The sequence below is a fragment of the Sphaeramia orbicularis genome, chromosome 14 (assembly GCF_902148855.1).
Source record: "Sphaeramia orbicularis chromosome 14, fSphaOr1.1, whole genome shotgun sequence".
Taxonomy (NCBI): domain Eukaryota; kingdom Metazoa; phylum Chordata; class Actinopteri; order Kurtiformes; family Apogonidae; genus Sphaeramia; species Sphaeramia orbicularis.
The window spans coordinates 28,666,764-28,681,913 of NC_043970.1; the positions used below are offsets into that span (position 1 = coordinate 28,666,764).

Consider the following 15,150-nt stretch of genomic DNA (forward strand, 5'->3'; position numbering starts at 1 on the left):
TCTATCTATCTATCTATCTATCTATCCATCCATCCATCCATCCATCCATCCATCCATCCATCCAGTAGTCATGAATGCAGTGTTTGCAGATGTGGTCCAAACATATGCTTGCATCTGTCTGTTCTCAGTGGGATCATTCAGGTCCACCCCCTGCCCACACATTCACCAAAACCACCACAGAGTGCATCTCAAGGGAAAATCCTGCAGAGTATTAAAAGTAGGCTACAGGCTTTTTATTTTTATCTGGTAAGAATGATGATGAAACTGCTGGTTGTTTTATCCCTCTCCCCGCCCTCTGCTGCCTCCTGTTTGTAGGTTACTGAAAGATTTCACCAACCACAGATAAGAAGATTAGAGAGGAATTAATGGTATTCCTTTGTCATTATAGGAATAAATTGATATTTGGTTTTAGATCAGAGGGTGGGGACAGTGGAGAGTCGGGCAACATGTTGTGTCAAGAGACGTAAGCAGAGGGATGGCACATTGACAATAATACTGAACCAGGGGAATGCCTGTACACTGGAGCTAAGCGCTGGATATCTGGACTGATGTTCACCATGTTTGAGGAGATGAGATCGCAGGATAACGCTGAAGTGAGTCGGTGTGGGCGTGCTGGTGCAGAATGAGTGCTGCTGGGACATGGACATGCCAGTAGAGCACGGGGGCAGCTGTGGCATTCCCTGGGTGACAAACTGACGCAGTGGGAGGAACGCTTGGGTTCCTCTCATCTCTCCAGCTCTAACTTAACCATGAGACTGGCCCTCCTGGCCTTCAGACTGATGTGCTTGGCCTGGTTGTGGCCTGTCACCCAGCTCAACAGCAGCCACTTCCCAAACAAGAGGAGACACAAGGAGCCATATCTGGGGGAGAACACCAAACAAAAGCATGGAGGGTGAGCTAAAGTGGGATTTCTAGTTGGAAGGATAAAATGTACCTTTTGATATCTGATCTGACACCTAAGTAACATTTGCTGTTAGTTGGATTCTGTGGGACCTATTAAAAAATCAGTAAACAGCTTTGCAATGTCACTACAAATATGCTTGCATAATTAATTATGATGCTTTCCATTAATGCCATAGGGGATCAAGGTGAAAGCAGGTTATTGGAACGTTTGAGGTAAAAGGTGGCATTACGAGAATCATTTTGGCTCCCCGTGTCTTTTAATGAATTGATTTGACCAAAGACTACTTTAATCCTAAAAAAGAATGTGTTGGATTTACAAGTCTTTTTGCAATAGACCTGAGTTGTAATTTAGCATTGGTGGATTTGGCAAAGTAATCTTAAATCAATGCTTACCACGTCATCTGTACAGATTGTAAATCCCACTGACGCAAATTTGTGACAGATTTTGGGTTTTATGAACAAAAACAACTTGCTGTAAATGTCATGAAAGTCTAAACTTAAAATGTTTTTTTTTTGGATCGGTCAGTATGTGAGGATTTCTTGAAAGAACGAGATTAGGTGATGCAAATCAAGTCATGAGGGGAAAGTGCAGCTACTGTGAGGTCTGACATGCTATTCTCGACCCAGTTAAGATCAATGTCAACACACACAGTCAGTAAAAACAACTTTAATTTCTTTTAGGCCTTTAGTTTTAATCAGAGTGCTAAAGTCCAATAAACCAGCTCTAATTCCCAGGCCAGATGTCATCCCTGTTTCTAGTAATGTTAGAAAGAGGGTGATAAAGACAGAGCAAGTGTTTTTATGCAATCTGTTACTTGTCTGTGTCTTTGTTTCTCAGTCGGGTGGATCTGAAGATGAAAAAGCTGGACAGCACCAAGTCACTGCTAATTAAGTCTGAGCAGCTGCTTCGGATTGAAGACCATGACTTTGCAATGCGTCCGGGCTTCGGAGGTGAGGCCACACCTCATCTATCTATCTATCTATCTATCTATCTATCTATCTATCTATCTATCTATCTATCTATCTATCTATCTATCTATCTATCTATCTATCTATCTATCTATCTATCTATCTATCTATCTATCTATCTATCTATCTATCTATCTATCTATCTATCTATCTATCTATCTATCTGTCTTTTCAGATGAATTTTCTGTTTTTTACTTGTTTTTCTCCAATATTGCTCCTCTTCCTCCTCTTTTACCTCATATTCTTCATATTTTGTGTTAGTTTCATTAACCATGTGCTTTTCGGGCAAGTCACTAAGGTTAATGTAGGTTACTGTGCTGTCTTTGGTATTACGCCTCCCAAAAAAAAACCTCTTAGTGACCTAGATTGTCTGCTGTGTGAGACACTGACTACAGACAATAGTACAGAGAAAATAATCTGAACTGCCTACCCAAATCTGTTAGAGGAAAAAAAAAAGCCTGGTGCTACATGGTTTTCAGAAACTGTTTTAATAGAGTTTTGGTCAAAACGAACTCAATGTTTTGTTCTATTTATGAATCAAACACCCACAAATTTTAGGACACTTCAATCCCATTCTTTAGGTGTATACTTATTATTTTACATAAATGCCTTCAATACACATTTCAGAATCTCACTCCACTTTCTTTGGGGACTGATCATTTTGTATAACTGTAAATGGATTCTAGTTGCTCTGTGAGGTTTGGTAGTGAATATAATCTTCCAAGTGTTGTTTAAAAGTTCACACTGTTTCTTATGAGCTGTCTTTGACTTAAACCAATCCTAGAATTGATCTATGGTACCACCCTATGAACACGGCTTTAATATATATATGGGTGGTTGATGAATAAATAAATATATAAATCCCTCCATCTTCATTAGATAATGGAACTGGGTGAACTGGATGTTTACAGTGAGGTCAACCATATACATTTACTGTATTATGAAACTGGAGGATGACCAGTAACCTTTCAACTTACAGCTGTTTACATCGTACTAGACATGTAGTACTGCAGTTTTGTATTGTAAAATGCATAAACCATAGATCCACCAGGGAGGTAATTGTTGTTGTTTGACTTAAGATTGCACAAAAACTGCAGTATTTTCCATGAAACTTTGTAAAAGTACAGGGCCAAGGAGTAGCCCAATACATTTTAGAACAGATCCTAAATGTTTTCTCACATAGGTAAAGCTATGGGTCCTTATTGTAGGTTCACATTCTTCTAGTTTTTCATATGCTTGATTGCATGTTTCTTGAAACAGGTTGGTATTGTTTATTGCACTACTTGGTTTGGGCTCATCGTGTTGTGACTTTGCAGTAATGAATGGGCTTTTTAGTCAATTACAGTGAAACATATAGCACTGCTGTGTAAAGGGCCTGGCCAAGTGAGTAATGGAGAGAGAAAGCACTGTGCAGGAATACTAGTCATTCTATATCTGTTTTTAAAAATGAATTTAGCAGCAACCACAGTAGCTCAAATTGTAGGTCTAAGCAAGTACTTTAACATGCCATTAAGAAATAATAACCAAATATTTAATTAAAAAAAAAAACATGAATTTATCATCATTGACAAAGTAATGGAATGATGAAAAATATACAGCAATTATTTAAGGTTTGGAAAAAATACCAAAAAGTGCTGTTCCTCAAGGAAAGTGCAAACATTTAGCACACCACACTTTTCTTAGTGTATGGGGGTACATTATATCCAAAAATAAAACTGATATCATTTTATTGTAGTTTTAAAAGACATTAAATCATGATAATGGAGTGAGAATCCAAAAAAGTAACAGTGAGGTGTTTGTTTAGTGTGATGCACCAGAATAAAAATCAAAGATTTTATTAAGATACTGATAAAATTATCAGTCTTTGGTGACATGTTTCCTGACTATATTTAATACACATCTTTCAGCTGTTTTTTTCTTATAATAAATAACATTCAAAATCATTATAGTATTTGATTATTATGAAATATAAGATTAAACACAGGCATATGTTTTGAATATATTTATTTACACATTGCTATTTACATTCTGAATTTATGCTGTATACATTCATTTACAACCTTTACTGTTCTTAATTTACCCTGTATTTTCATATATTTTCTTATATATCCAGTTGTAATCCAGGTACAAAATTAGACGTATATGTCTTTCATGCTGAGTAATCAAAAATATTGTTTTAGAATAAAAAATAAATGGACCCTGATGTTCACTTTCACTTGGCCAGGCCTGAAAGGATTAAAAACCACCTGACTGATTTTTAGGCTGAGACTCAGTCTGTTAAGAATGTGTATATTCTACTGGTCTTTGTCAGATTTATTTCCTGTAACAGTGACTGAGAGATGGTCAGACTGCATTATTTAGATTGGTGACCTCTCTGCCTCCTGGGACAGAGGTGAAATACTTTTAATAGATAGCTGAATTAATCTTACTTCTCTAAATTACATTTGACCCTTTTCTTGTTCCTTAAATAATATATAGCTAATACTGTAAATCAAAATCTGTTTACATGTTTATATTCAACCTTCAGATATTTTTTGGCATCTGACCTGTGACTAAGCTGTATGCCTGAAGAGATAAGTATTAATGCCTGAGCAGAGGGTTTCTGTCTTAGCTATTAGCTACCATTCATGAGTGACTGATATAGTGATGTAACTATACAATGTATGTTAAAGGATTATGGGCACTGCACTAAAGCTGATGAATCATGCTGATGGATCAGCATGATGCCAGGGTCACTAGATTTGCCCGACCTTTTGTCTCCACCATCTCTAAGACATGGCTTACATCTGAATTTCTGGCTCAGCTTTTGGATTTACATAGAAATAATCTCTGGCAGATGTGTAGATGGACGTGAAGCTGATGCATCGCAATGTTTGACCTTTTGCAGGTTCTGCTATCCCTGTTGGCATTGATGTCCAAGTAGAGAGTATTGACAGCATATCTGAAGTAAACATGGTATGTTCACTCTGGGATAAACTTAAACCTATCAGTCAGTGTCAGCTTCAGTTAGACTTGAGAACTTTTACTTTTTGCAGGACTTTACCATGACTTTGTATCTGAGGCATTACTGGCAAGACGACCGCTTGGCCTTCCCTTCCAGCAACAACAAAAGTCGTACCTTCGACTCACGGCTCGTGAAGAAGATTTGGGTTCCTGATGTGTTCTTTGTCCACTCTAAACGCTCTTTTATCCATGACACAACTATGGAGAACATCATGTTGAGAGTCTTTCCTGATGGCAATATCCTCTACAGCGTCAGGTAAATAAAAGTAAAGCATGAGTCAGTCACTTCATTCACAAAAACACCACAATGAAAACAGGCATGTAAAATAAGTAACACATAAATATACTGTTGAATGATTTTGATAGAACGTCCACCAACATATACACCCATAATCTACAGGACTGTTAGCAGTGTCATGAGTAGAGCTTACTCTGTATGCTGCAGGAATATGAGAGGGGGCATCCAGTGCAAAGTCATTGTATCTGTTTCAGCCACAGACGTTGACATATGACATACATCTGCTCAGCCTGATTTCAGCTTATGCATATGCAGGATCACCAACATATAAGAACAGTCTAACAGATGCATAATGTTTGGCATTTTTCACATCGACTGACTCAGATTCTGTCACCTAATTGTGCAAATAGAACCTGTTCTTAACAAAAAAAAAAAGAAAAAGCGCTAACTGAGTTTAGATGACTGTTTTGTCTGGGTGTTTCATTAACTGCAAGCTGTGTTTTAGGATCACTGTGACCGCTCTGTGTTCTATGGACTTCAGTAGTTTTCCTCTGGACACACAGAATTGCTCTCTGGAGCTGGAGAGCTGTGAGTATCAAGCATCATTTGGGACATTACTGTTTGAAAACGCCTGATATGATTTCCAGTTTTGCAGAAATATGATTATATAATTCAGCTGCATTAAATATTTATAAAATGCACTTTAAATCATGTCGTTGCTCGCTGGCATATTTTCATCCAAAACATGTTACACAACATTTAACACAGTTTTGTCTCTTCAACTGGCTGCTGTGCTCAATAAATAATTAAACATAATTCTGGACTAAACATATCAGAGCAATACTACCAGCAGAAAAACACACAGTACATCATAGCGCGTAGAATATTTCCATGCATCCATAACCATTACCATCTTCTTTTTATATACTGTAATTAAATGGTAATCCTCAATCAGGTCACTCTGGCCATTTACACGCTGCTCTCGCTAATGCAGGATTTGCTATGGATTATATTTCACCAAATAGCTTATGTTTATGTTCAGATTTTGTATAAGAAAATGGCGATTCACATTAACAAGCATGACTATCTAGATTCATCATGTCCCAAGCAGGTTGAAGGTATGAAAAGCACCTTGAAATAAACCTAAACTGGTGGGCTTAGGCTGTACATATGGGAGACGCTTCAGTCTGTCTCTAAATATCTCTGTTTGTCTCATATTATCAGATCAGTCAGAAATATTCAATGAAATAAACATGGATCCTGATCTCAGAGGAGAGCTGAGAAGCTAACGTTGCCCAGTCTCTCTCCTCTCCTCTGAGGTAAACATCCATGAATCTTCTAAGAGAGGCATCATGTGAAGGTGTCACCCCCCTTCCCCCCTTTTTTCCTCTCTTGAAGATGCTTACAATGAGAATGACCTCATGCTCTACTGGAAGAACGGGAACGATTCATTAAGGACTGACGAGATCGTGCTCTCTCAGTTTTTTATTGAAGACTTCCAGCCTTCCTTTGGGCTTGCCTTCTACAGCAGTACTGGTATGTGAGGTTGGAGCCGTGGAGCTCTCTGTGCTGTACCCAGTTTGGGAAACAACCAAAGACCTCCTGGTTTTATCAGATCACTTTAACTAAAACTACTTTTCTAATGGAGAGGGTTCAGGATTTTTAGGCTTATGTTTTCACTAACAAAAATCCCATCAAATCTCAGAATAAGAAGATAAACATTTACATTTAACTATCAAGCTTTATTCACAGACCAAAACTGCGATTCTGGATATTGTGAAATGTTAGAATGTAAAAGAAAACACAGGCCTAACATCTTGAATTTTCTCATTAAATACATGGTGAGGAGATGGAGATAACATATACAGTTGTGGAAAAAATTATTAGACCACCCTTGTATTCTTCAATTTCTTGTTCATTTTAATGCCTGGTACAACTAAAGATACATTTGTTTGGACAAATATAATGATAACAACAAAAATAGCTCATAAGAGTTTAATTTCAGAGCTGATATCTAACCATTTTCCAAGGTTTTCTTGATGATAACTAAATTCACTCAAGTTCTTACATCAATAGCAATAGTGCTTTTAGGCATTCCATGTTTTCTTTTCTGTTTTAGTCACATGATACACACAGGAGTAAGTGTTTGATTGCATAACCACTGTTTGGATGACTTTTGATGGTCTAGTAATTTTTTCCGCGACTATATGTACAAGTTTTTATCTTTGTTATACTGCACAATCAAAAAAAAAAAACAAACAACACATTTATATATTTCAATTAAATGTTCACTTTATAGATGAAAAAAATTAACGCACTTCTGAGTAAGATTAAAAAAGAATTTACCTTGTTTTATACTTTTAAACATAACTGCATCTAAACATTTTAGAGGTGTATGACTGCAAAGATCACATTTTAAAATCTGTTCATACTAATGCATTTTCAGTCTATGGAGGAGATTTTTCTATTTCTTCTATTTGTCAGTGTGAATTAATCTCCTGGGAACACAACCTCTCTAAGAAGGAGTTACATAACTTCAACTCAACACAGATTTTCTCCGGAACATCACTGATTTTTCTCAGCTTTAGGTTCTTGCTGCCGCCTGGTGTTGTGCTCCCACTCACTGTTTATGTCTGTTTCAGGATGGTACAATCGGCTCTACATAAACTTCATTCTCAGGAGGCATATCTTCTTCTTCATGCTTCAGACGTACTTTCCCACAATGCTGATGGTGATGTTGTCCTGGGTGTCCTTCTGGATTGACAGGAGGGCTGTACCTGCCCGTGTTTCTCTGGGTACTGAGATCATGAGTCCTATCACTTTATCCACTAATGTTACTACAATTTCCATATTTGTAAACTACAAAAAAAAAAAAAAAAAGAAAGAAATTAGATACATTTTTACCAAATTAAGCCAAAAATCTGATAAAGTAAACTGACAAAATTTCATAAAACTTAATGAAATATGGATAATAATCGGCCTAATGGTAAACAAACCAAAACCAATAGAAAACACTCTTATTTATTAACCCTTTAAACCCTGAGACATTATTCCAGGTAAACTGGCTGCTGTGAATTAGCGTCTGTTTCAGTGTCATAAAAGTTGCAGTGAGTATGTGCCTGTGTTTCTTTTCTTCAGTGGTTTTGTTTTACTCTGTGTTTTAAGGTCAAAATAGGGTGGAATAACAGAAAAAGACAAAGAGAGGAATTGAAGTTTGACAGGTTTTTACTAAATAAGACGCCCAGAATGCATATCAAACCACAAGTAATATAATTTTGGCCCATTAGTTTTTGTTTTGGGGCTGTTTTTTTCTAAATCGGTCCAGCTACTTTTTGATACCTGGTTGAAGTACAAATAGCAGTTACACAGTCAAAATCGATAAAACCACAGTAAAAAAAAAAAAAAAAAAAAAAAAAAAAAAAGAAAAATCACCACAACACTGCAAACAACAGTAAAAACAAAAAACACAAGAAAAATGGTGTAAAAAAAAAAAAAAAAAAGAAAGAAAAAAAGCCAAACCACCTACTTTTATAGTGAGTCGGCCTCACTCACTTTGTTTTGCCCCCCCCCTCCACAGGTGGCAAGGTGTGGACTGAGCATGCTCAGATGTGTATGGAAAGAACAAGGTCTATTCTATCAGCACGTTTGGAAATTTTCCTTATTGAGCAAATGGTTGAATTGTTATGAATATTTAAAATACATCATAAATTTAGAATGCTCACCACAGACACATGAGGGTTAAGACTTAAGAAGTTAAGATGTTGTGTGAGTGGGCACAGTCTAAGGAAAACAATCTTGTTCCTCTGGATTCGTATCAAACCACTGGTTGAGCCAAAAGACCCTATAAATATTAATAACCTATAAACACATGTCATTCCAAACTTAAAATAGGATAACATTTCTATTGCTAAACATTTGTTTTCATGGTCCACTGTCCTTGCATCATTATCTGTTCATGTTGTTATGGTCAGCAGTTAGGGTGTGTTTTGTGAGGTTACAACAACTTTGACCTTTGACCTCAAAATCCAGTCAGTTCATTCTTGGGTCTAGATGAGTGTTCATAGCAAAATCTAACACCGTCTGTCAGACCATCCTTGAACTATCACACTGTAATGTAACGTGGACCCGACCAACAGAGGGATCATGTTAAAGAGACATGAAACAGAGACACAATTTTACTTTGTTGAAATCCCCTTTTTTTTGCTGTGTATTATCATCAAAACCTGTGGTTCCCAAACTTAGGGCCCAAACCCAAAAGGGGTTGTGAAACTGTTTTGTTTGGGTCCCCAACAAGCGTAGGAAAATGAGTGACAAGAATGGGATAAAAATTCATTCTTACCCCCGGGCATTGTAATTGTTTTGTCATCTGTCTGTCTGTCTGTCTATTCAACAACATAATCACATTATCTGAAGAATGCATTGAGATATCTGCGCCAAATTTATACTGTGGATGCATCTTGGCATGGAGCAGAAGCCTATTGAAAATCAGTGACCTTGACCTACTTTTTCAAGGTCAAATGGCCTTGTGCAGTTATAATATCTGAGTACTTTCACATCTAAATATGTATGCAATAATTTTTATACAAAGACAATCTAATCTAAATTATTGGGCAGTAACTTTCAACAGAATCTTACACTATATTTGGCTGAGGAGTATTAAAAGTTTGCAGCACATTATGTTTATGATTAAACAGAAGAAAAATGTTCTCTGGAAGAGTTTATAAATATTGACTTAACCAAAGCCATGTATAATGCAGACTGTAAAAGATGACACAAGATACATACAATGCAGAAGAAGCACCCAGGCACAAATGAAATCAAAGAAGTAATAAAGTTAAAAAATCAAATAGTGAATATGAAAAGCTGAAAATGATCCAAAAGACTTAAAAAAGAGACTTTCATAAACAGTTTCAATAGTGTGAGCATATTTTTTTTTACAAGTTTTGGTCTCAAACAAACACATAATGTCAAATCAAAATCAAATCAAATTTTATTTATACAGCGCCAAATCATAACAAAAGTTATCTCACGACACTTTACATATCGAGTTGGTTGAAACCAGACTTTATGTCTCATTTAGGTCTTGAATTGAAAAGATTTGGGAATCACTGATCTAAGCAAGACAATACATTTAGTTTTGCAGTTGAATGTAAAGTTGTATTTAGACTTAACTATTTTATTTGGGCAGATAATGAAATGGTTTGGTCCTATTGTCTAAATCCCACAAATGGACACAAATTTTCTCTAAAACCAGATAAAGCAAAGATTGTAACGTCCTTTCATTGTCCATAATAACACACAAATGAAGCAAAAGACTTGAAACATATTAAAAAATGCAGTTTGATAGAGTGTTGGATATTTTTTTACCATTATATGTGGTTAATTGTCTGATTGGCCTGTTTGTTCATTAACCACTGAATAACAATTTGGTTAATGCTCACATTCATGATATATACTTTTAATCCACATCCCAATAACAGGTCAGTGGATGACACCCATGATGCATGTGTTGTCTCTCTCTTTGTGTGTGCAGGCATCACCACTGTTCTGACTATGTCCACCATTATCACTGGTGTCTCAGCCTCTATGCCGCAGGTGTCTTACGTTAAAGCCGTAGACATCTACCTGTGGGCCAGTTTCCTGTTTGTCTTCCTGTCTGTCATCGAGTACGCCGCTGTCAACTACTTCACAACAGTGGAGGAGATGAAGAAGCTCAAGAAGGCAAAGGTCATTCAGGTTTTCTGTTATGGAACGTCTTCATAGTTTTCTTCCATTCAGAACCGGCTGACCATAAACCCCCCCCCCCCCTTCTGTCTCTGCAGATCCCTGCTTCCTTCAACGCCGCCACCCAGGCTATGGTCTTTGACGGCTGTTATCATGACAATGACATCGACCTGACGTCTTTTGCAGAGGCCACCAGCACGCCAAACACAGAGAGAAACACCCAGTCACGAAACTCTACTGTGTCTGCACCCACCGAGGGCACCAGGTTACGCCGCAAGCACCCTTTAAAACACAACCTCAGCTTCATCATGAGCAACAGCTACATGATCGACTCCTATTCCAGAGTCATATTTCCATTGGCTTACCTGCTGTTCAACATCATTTACTGGAGTTTGTATTCATAATTCACTCATTATGCAGCGGAATGAACAGAATTGATTGTGGACTCTTTCTACAGTTAAACAGAAACAGGCTGCAGAAACATAACTCACATATGTTCTCAGATCGGATATGACCTTAAGTTTGCACAGTGTGTACAGTTAAGCCTGGACATCTTGCATTTTTCTCAATAAATGTACAGCTGTAAATTAAGAAAAAAAAAAAAAAAGAGAGAGAGAGAGAGAGAGAGAGAGAGAGAGAGAGAGAGCAGCTGCTGCATTTTATGGTTGTTATTTTTTGTGAATGCTTTACAAGAGAAAGGGTTTAAACCAAATAAGTGCATGTGCATTTTTAAACATTTTATTTTATTACTTGATTTTATTGCTTGGCTCATATATATATATAGTTGTTCAAGATTCAACAAAGGAAAACATAAAGCATAACTTTACAAGCAGTTAATAAGCATGAATACCACATATAGTACACACAAACACCCCAGATAAAAGCAGTGACAATGAATCACAATGAATATTTGGACAATGTGCTCTAAACCTTTTCCAAACATAAGGTTAAGGTCATATACCATAAAGAACTTATTTTTGTATAAAATTAATTTGTAAATGAAGAGCAGACACTAGAAGAAAATGGACGGAGGGGATTACACGCCATATAGTCAGTTTAACTCGGTTGCATAATCATATCCTATTGTACATCCATCCAGATGTCAGATTCATCAGATGGGATTGATGAATAATGTGATGAATAGCTGAATATGAGCAAAGCCCTGTTAAGGCGTCACGGGTAAAGGATGTGGCTAAAAGCAAATATTGGGTAGTCAATTTTTAACATTTTTTTAAAGCAGAGGTGTTAAACATACTGTATGGCCCACTGTCTGGCCTCTTGGATGAATTTGTGAATGCAAAAATAAACAATCAAGGGTGTCAAAATCATTTTAGTTCAGGGGCCACATACCACACTTTTTAATCTCAAGTGAGACGGATCAGTGAAATAATAGAATAATAACCTATAAATGATAACAACTCCAAAATGTTCTCTTAGTTGTAGTGTAAAAGGGTAACATTACATAAAAACATTTACATCTACAAACTATCCTTTGATAAAAAAATTTAAATACCCTGAACAAATATAAACGTGAAATGTCTTTAGAGAAGTAAGTGCAATTTTACCGGTATTATGCCTGTTAAATGTTTTGTGCCTTTGTAGATCCACTGTGATCTGTATGTTGTAATGCACATGTGTAAATGATAAGCTGAGGTATGATATTGTTAAAATTACACTTGTTCAGATTTTTAAGGATACTTTGTAGATGTAAACATTTTTACAATGTAATTTTACTTTTTTCATTCTAAAACATAGAGCAAAGTTAGGAATTGATAGTATTTATAAGTTATTATTTTGCTGGTCTGATCTACTCAAGATCAAACTGGTGCAATTGTGGCCCCTAAACTAAAATGAGTATGACACCCCTGGATGGTGCATTCAGGTATTCTATTGATTTTCGTTCATTCTTTTCATTCATTCTCTAAAAACTGTGTTTTCACATCTACAGTATGGGTGATTTAAATTGACCAGTTAACAGGTGAACCCAGGATCCATGATGCCTGAAGTACATCTTGTCACCACTAACAATGTCTGCAAAAACTCTTCATTTATACAAAATTAAAAATACACACTTCAAAGAATGTTGTAAGAGAATAGTTTTGCTCTGCATCAGTTTGTCCCAGCTTGTTCTTGGAATAAAGAGCTCTATATGAAACCTGGCTTTGTGGTTTTCTGTGGCCACATGACTCCTCCTTGTGGACAAACGTAGAACAACATATGCCATCTCTATCTTTGAGAGGACGCTGCCACTACACAATGCTGTCTTTGAACGCCTACTCATTTGTTTTGCATGCGGAGTCAGATTACTGGTTCGCTAAACATATGCTTGACTTGTTCTGTTGGTGGTAATTTACACTCACAAGAAAAACACAGTCTCAGTTTGCAGTAATTACTACAGCACAGAAGATAAGCAAGCAAAAACAAGCACTGCACACTTTTTCTTTGAGTACAAATCAGCTGCTGCTTTGTCTATTGTGTCTTTTATAAAAACTCTTTATACATAATAAACTTATTCAGTGAAAGCAAGCTACAAAACATTATCTCTAAGAAAACCTGTCACTTATATGACTGCTGGCACTCAGATCACTGCTCTGTTATGCATTCTTTATTTTATCAAGATGATCTGTGATGGCGGTTTATTATAAAGATATTAATCTACAAAAGATGCCTTTGCAGAAAATACCATACATCCTACAGTCACTGCAAGCTGAATAGAGGCTATGTTTACATAGCACTTTGCATTACAATATAGTGCATGCTTGGATAAAATAAAGGTTGAATGAATGGATGGATGAATGAATGAATGAATGAACCAGTGTCTGAGTTAAAACAGGTTGGACATGTATTGATGTTTGTTATTAGAATATCTACATGACATTGTATGTGAACGCCATGTTTTTGTGTCATTTTAACATTTCTACATGCACTAAAATATACTTCAAATTATGACACCAAAGTAGTAAAAGTAGAAAAAAAGAAGAAAGTAGAAAACACTAAAATGTATTTGTTGCTAGTTAATAAAATGCACTTGAGTAATACAAACATTTAGCACAGCCAAACTAATCTTACAGGTAAAGTGCATTCAAAACTCTTGAACATTTAGTTAGATTTACTTATATTCAACAGAAATGAATTTAGATTATATTACATTTAGATTTTAGATTCACAAATAAAATGTATTCACAGTTTAATCTTGTTGCCACCATTTATTTCCATTGTATTCCATCTCTGACTGTTCACAAAAAATAAAAGAAATGATATAAATAGCTTGAAATAAATGAAGGCAAATGAAAAATGTCAAACAACTTTTTAATATCAAAGTCTCATAAAACTTTATTAATCGATCAGAGATTGCTATTTTGCTGCATGCTTTTTAATATAAAAAGGAATAAAATTAGATGGAAATTAAAAATGAAATTAGAAATGTGAGGCAGCATTTATTTTTGAGAGAAATTCACATGTTCCTACTGTTTTTATGAAACAAAATAGGAAATCTAACAGTGTGAAAATTTATTTTGACCAGACAGAAAGCTTAATTTTCACACAACCTTCACTTTAGGTAATAACAGTAGATTGTGGATTAAATACATGTAGCTATACAACGTTCCACCTTGCACGTTTCTGTTCATAACATGCCTGTGGAACATGTTCACTCCATTTATATGTATGTTAAATACTATATAAACCACAGTGGAGTGCAGTGATACATTAGTGTATGAAAAACAGTGTATGTCTTTGGTAAATACATATAAATCTTCATACTGTCAGATTACAGTTTGTTGTACATTAATAACAGGAAAATGCATATGTTTCTCACAATGATAAAATACAAGGTGTTTCCAAACTTTTAACAACCTTGAATCTTTATTAAGTCCTCAGTCTAATCTTTATTATTAACCTTTATTAAGTAAATGTTGCATGTATTTATTTAAGCATTAATTCAGATTTCTCGACTGTAAAAATCACCTAAGTGTTTCATTTTATGTCTTTAACACACAGTCCAATGTGTGTATGTGCACATGTACATGAGTAACTGAATCAAAAATGCCTTTGTCAGATTAACCCTTTCATGCATAGTGGTCACTACAGTGGACAGCTATTCTACAGCTGCTCTCTTGTATATTCATCATGGGTTTTTTTTTGGTTTTTTTTTGTTTTAGTTCCATATCAGCCAACACAGTGGACGCTTATGCACCATCCCATGCACTCCAATTCATACCATTACTGTAACTTTGCTGTTCTTTATCTGCAGTAACATGTTTTAGTGTAAATCAATTGCTAATTGTTATTAGACTGTGATTAACAGTTTTCTT

General features: G+C 35.9%; 1 protein-coding gene across 1 annotated transcript; it reads left to right on the top strand.

The window, feature by feature from the left end:
- Positions 1-749: 749 nt before the first annotated feature.
- On the top strand, positions 750-11,443 carry gabrr3a (gamma-aminobutyric acid type A receptor subunit rho3a). Its single transcript, XM_030153829.1, has 9 exons — positions 750-892; positions 1,742-1,854; positions 4,760-4,827; positions 4,908-5,131; positions 5,619-5,701; positions 6,512-6,649; positions 7,756-7,908; positions 10,647-10,840; positions 10,936-11,443. The coding sequence occupies exons 1-9, from the start codon at positions 750-752 to the stop codon at positions 11,239-11,241; spliced, it is 1,422 nt and encodes a 473-aa protein (XP_030009689.1). The 3' UTR covers positions 11,242-11,443.
- The last annotated feature ends 3,707 nt before the right edge of the window (positions 11,444-15,150 follow it).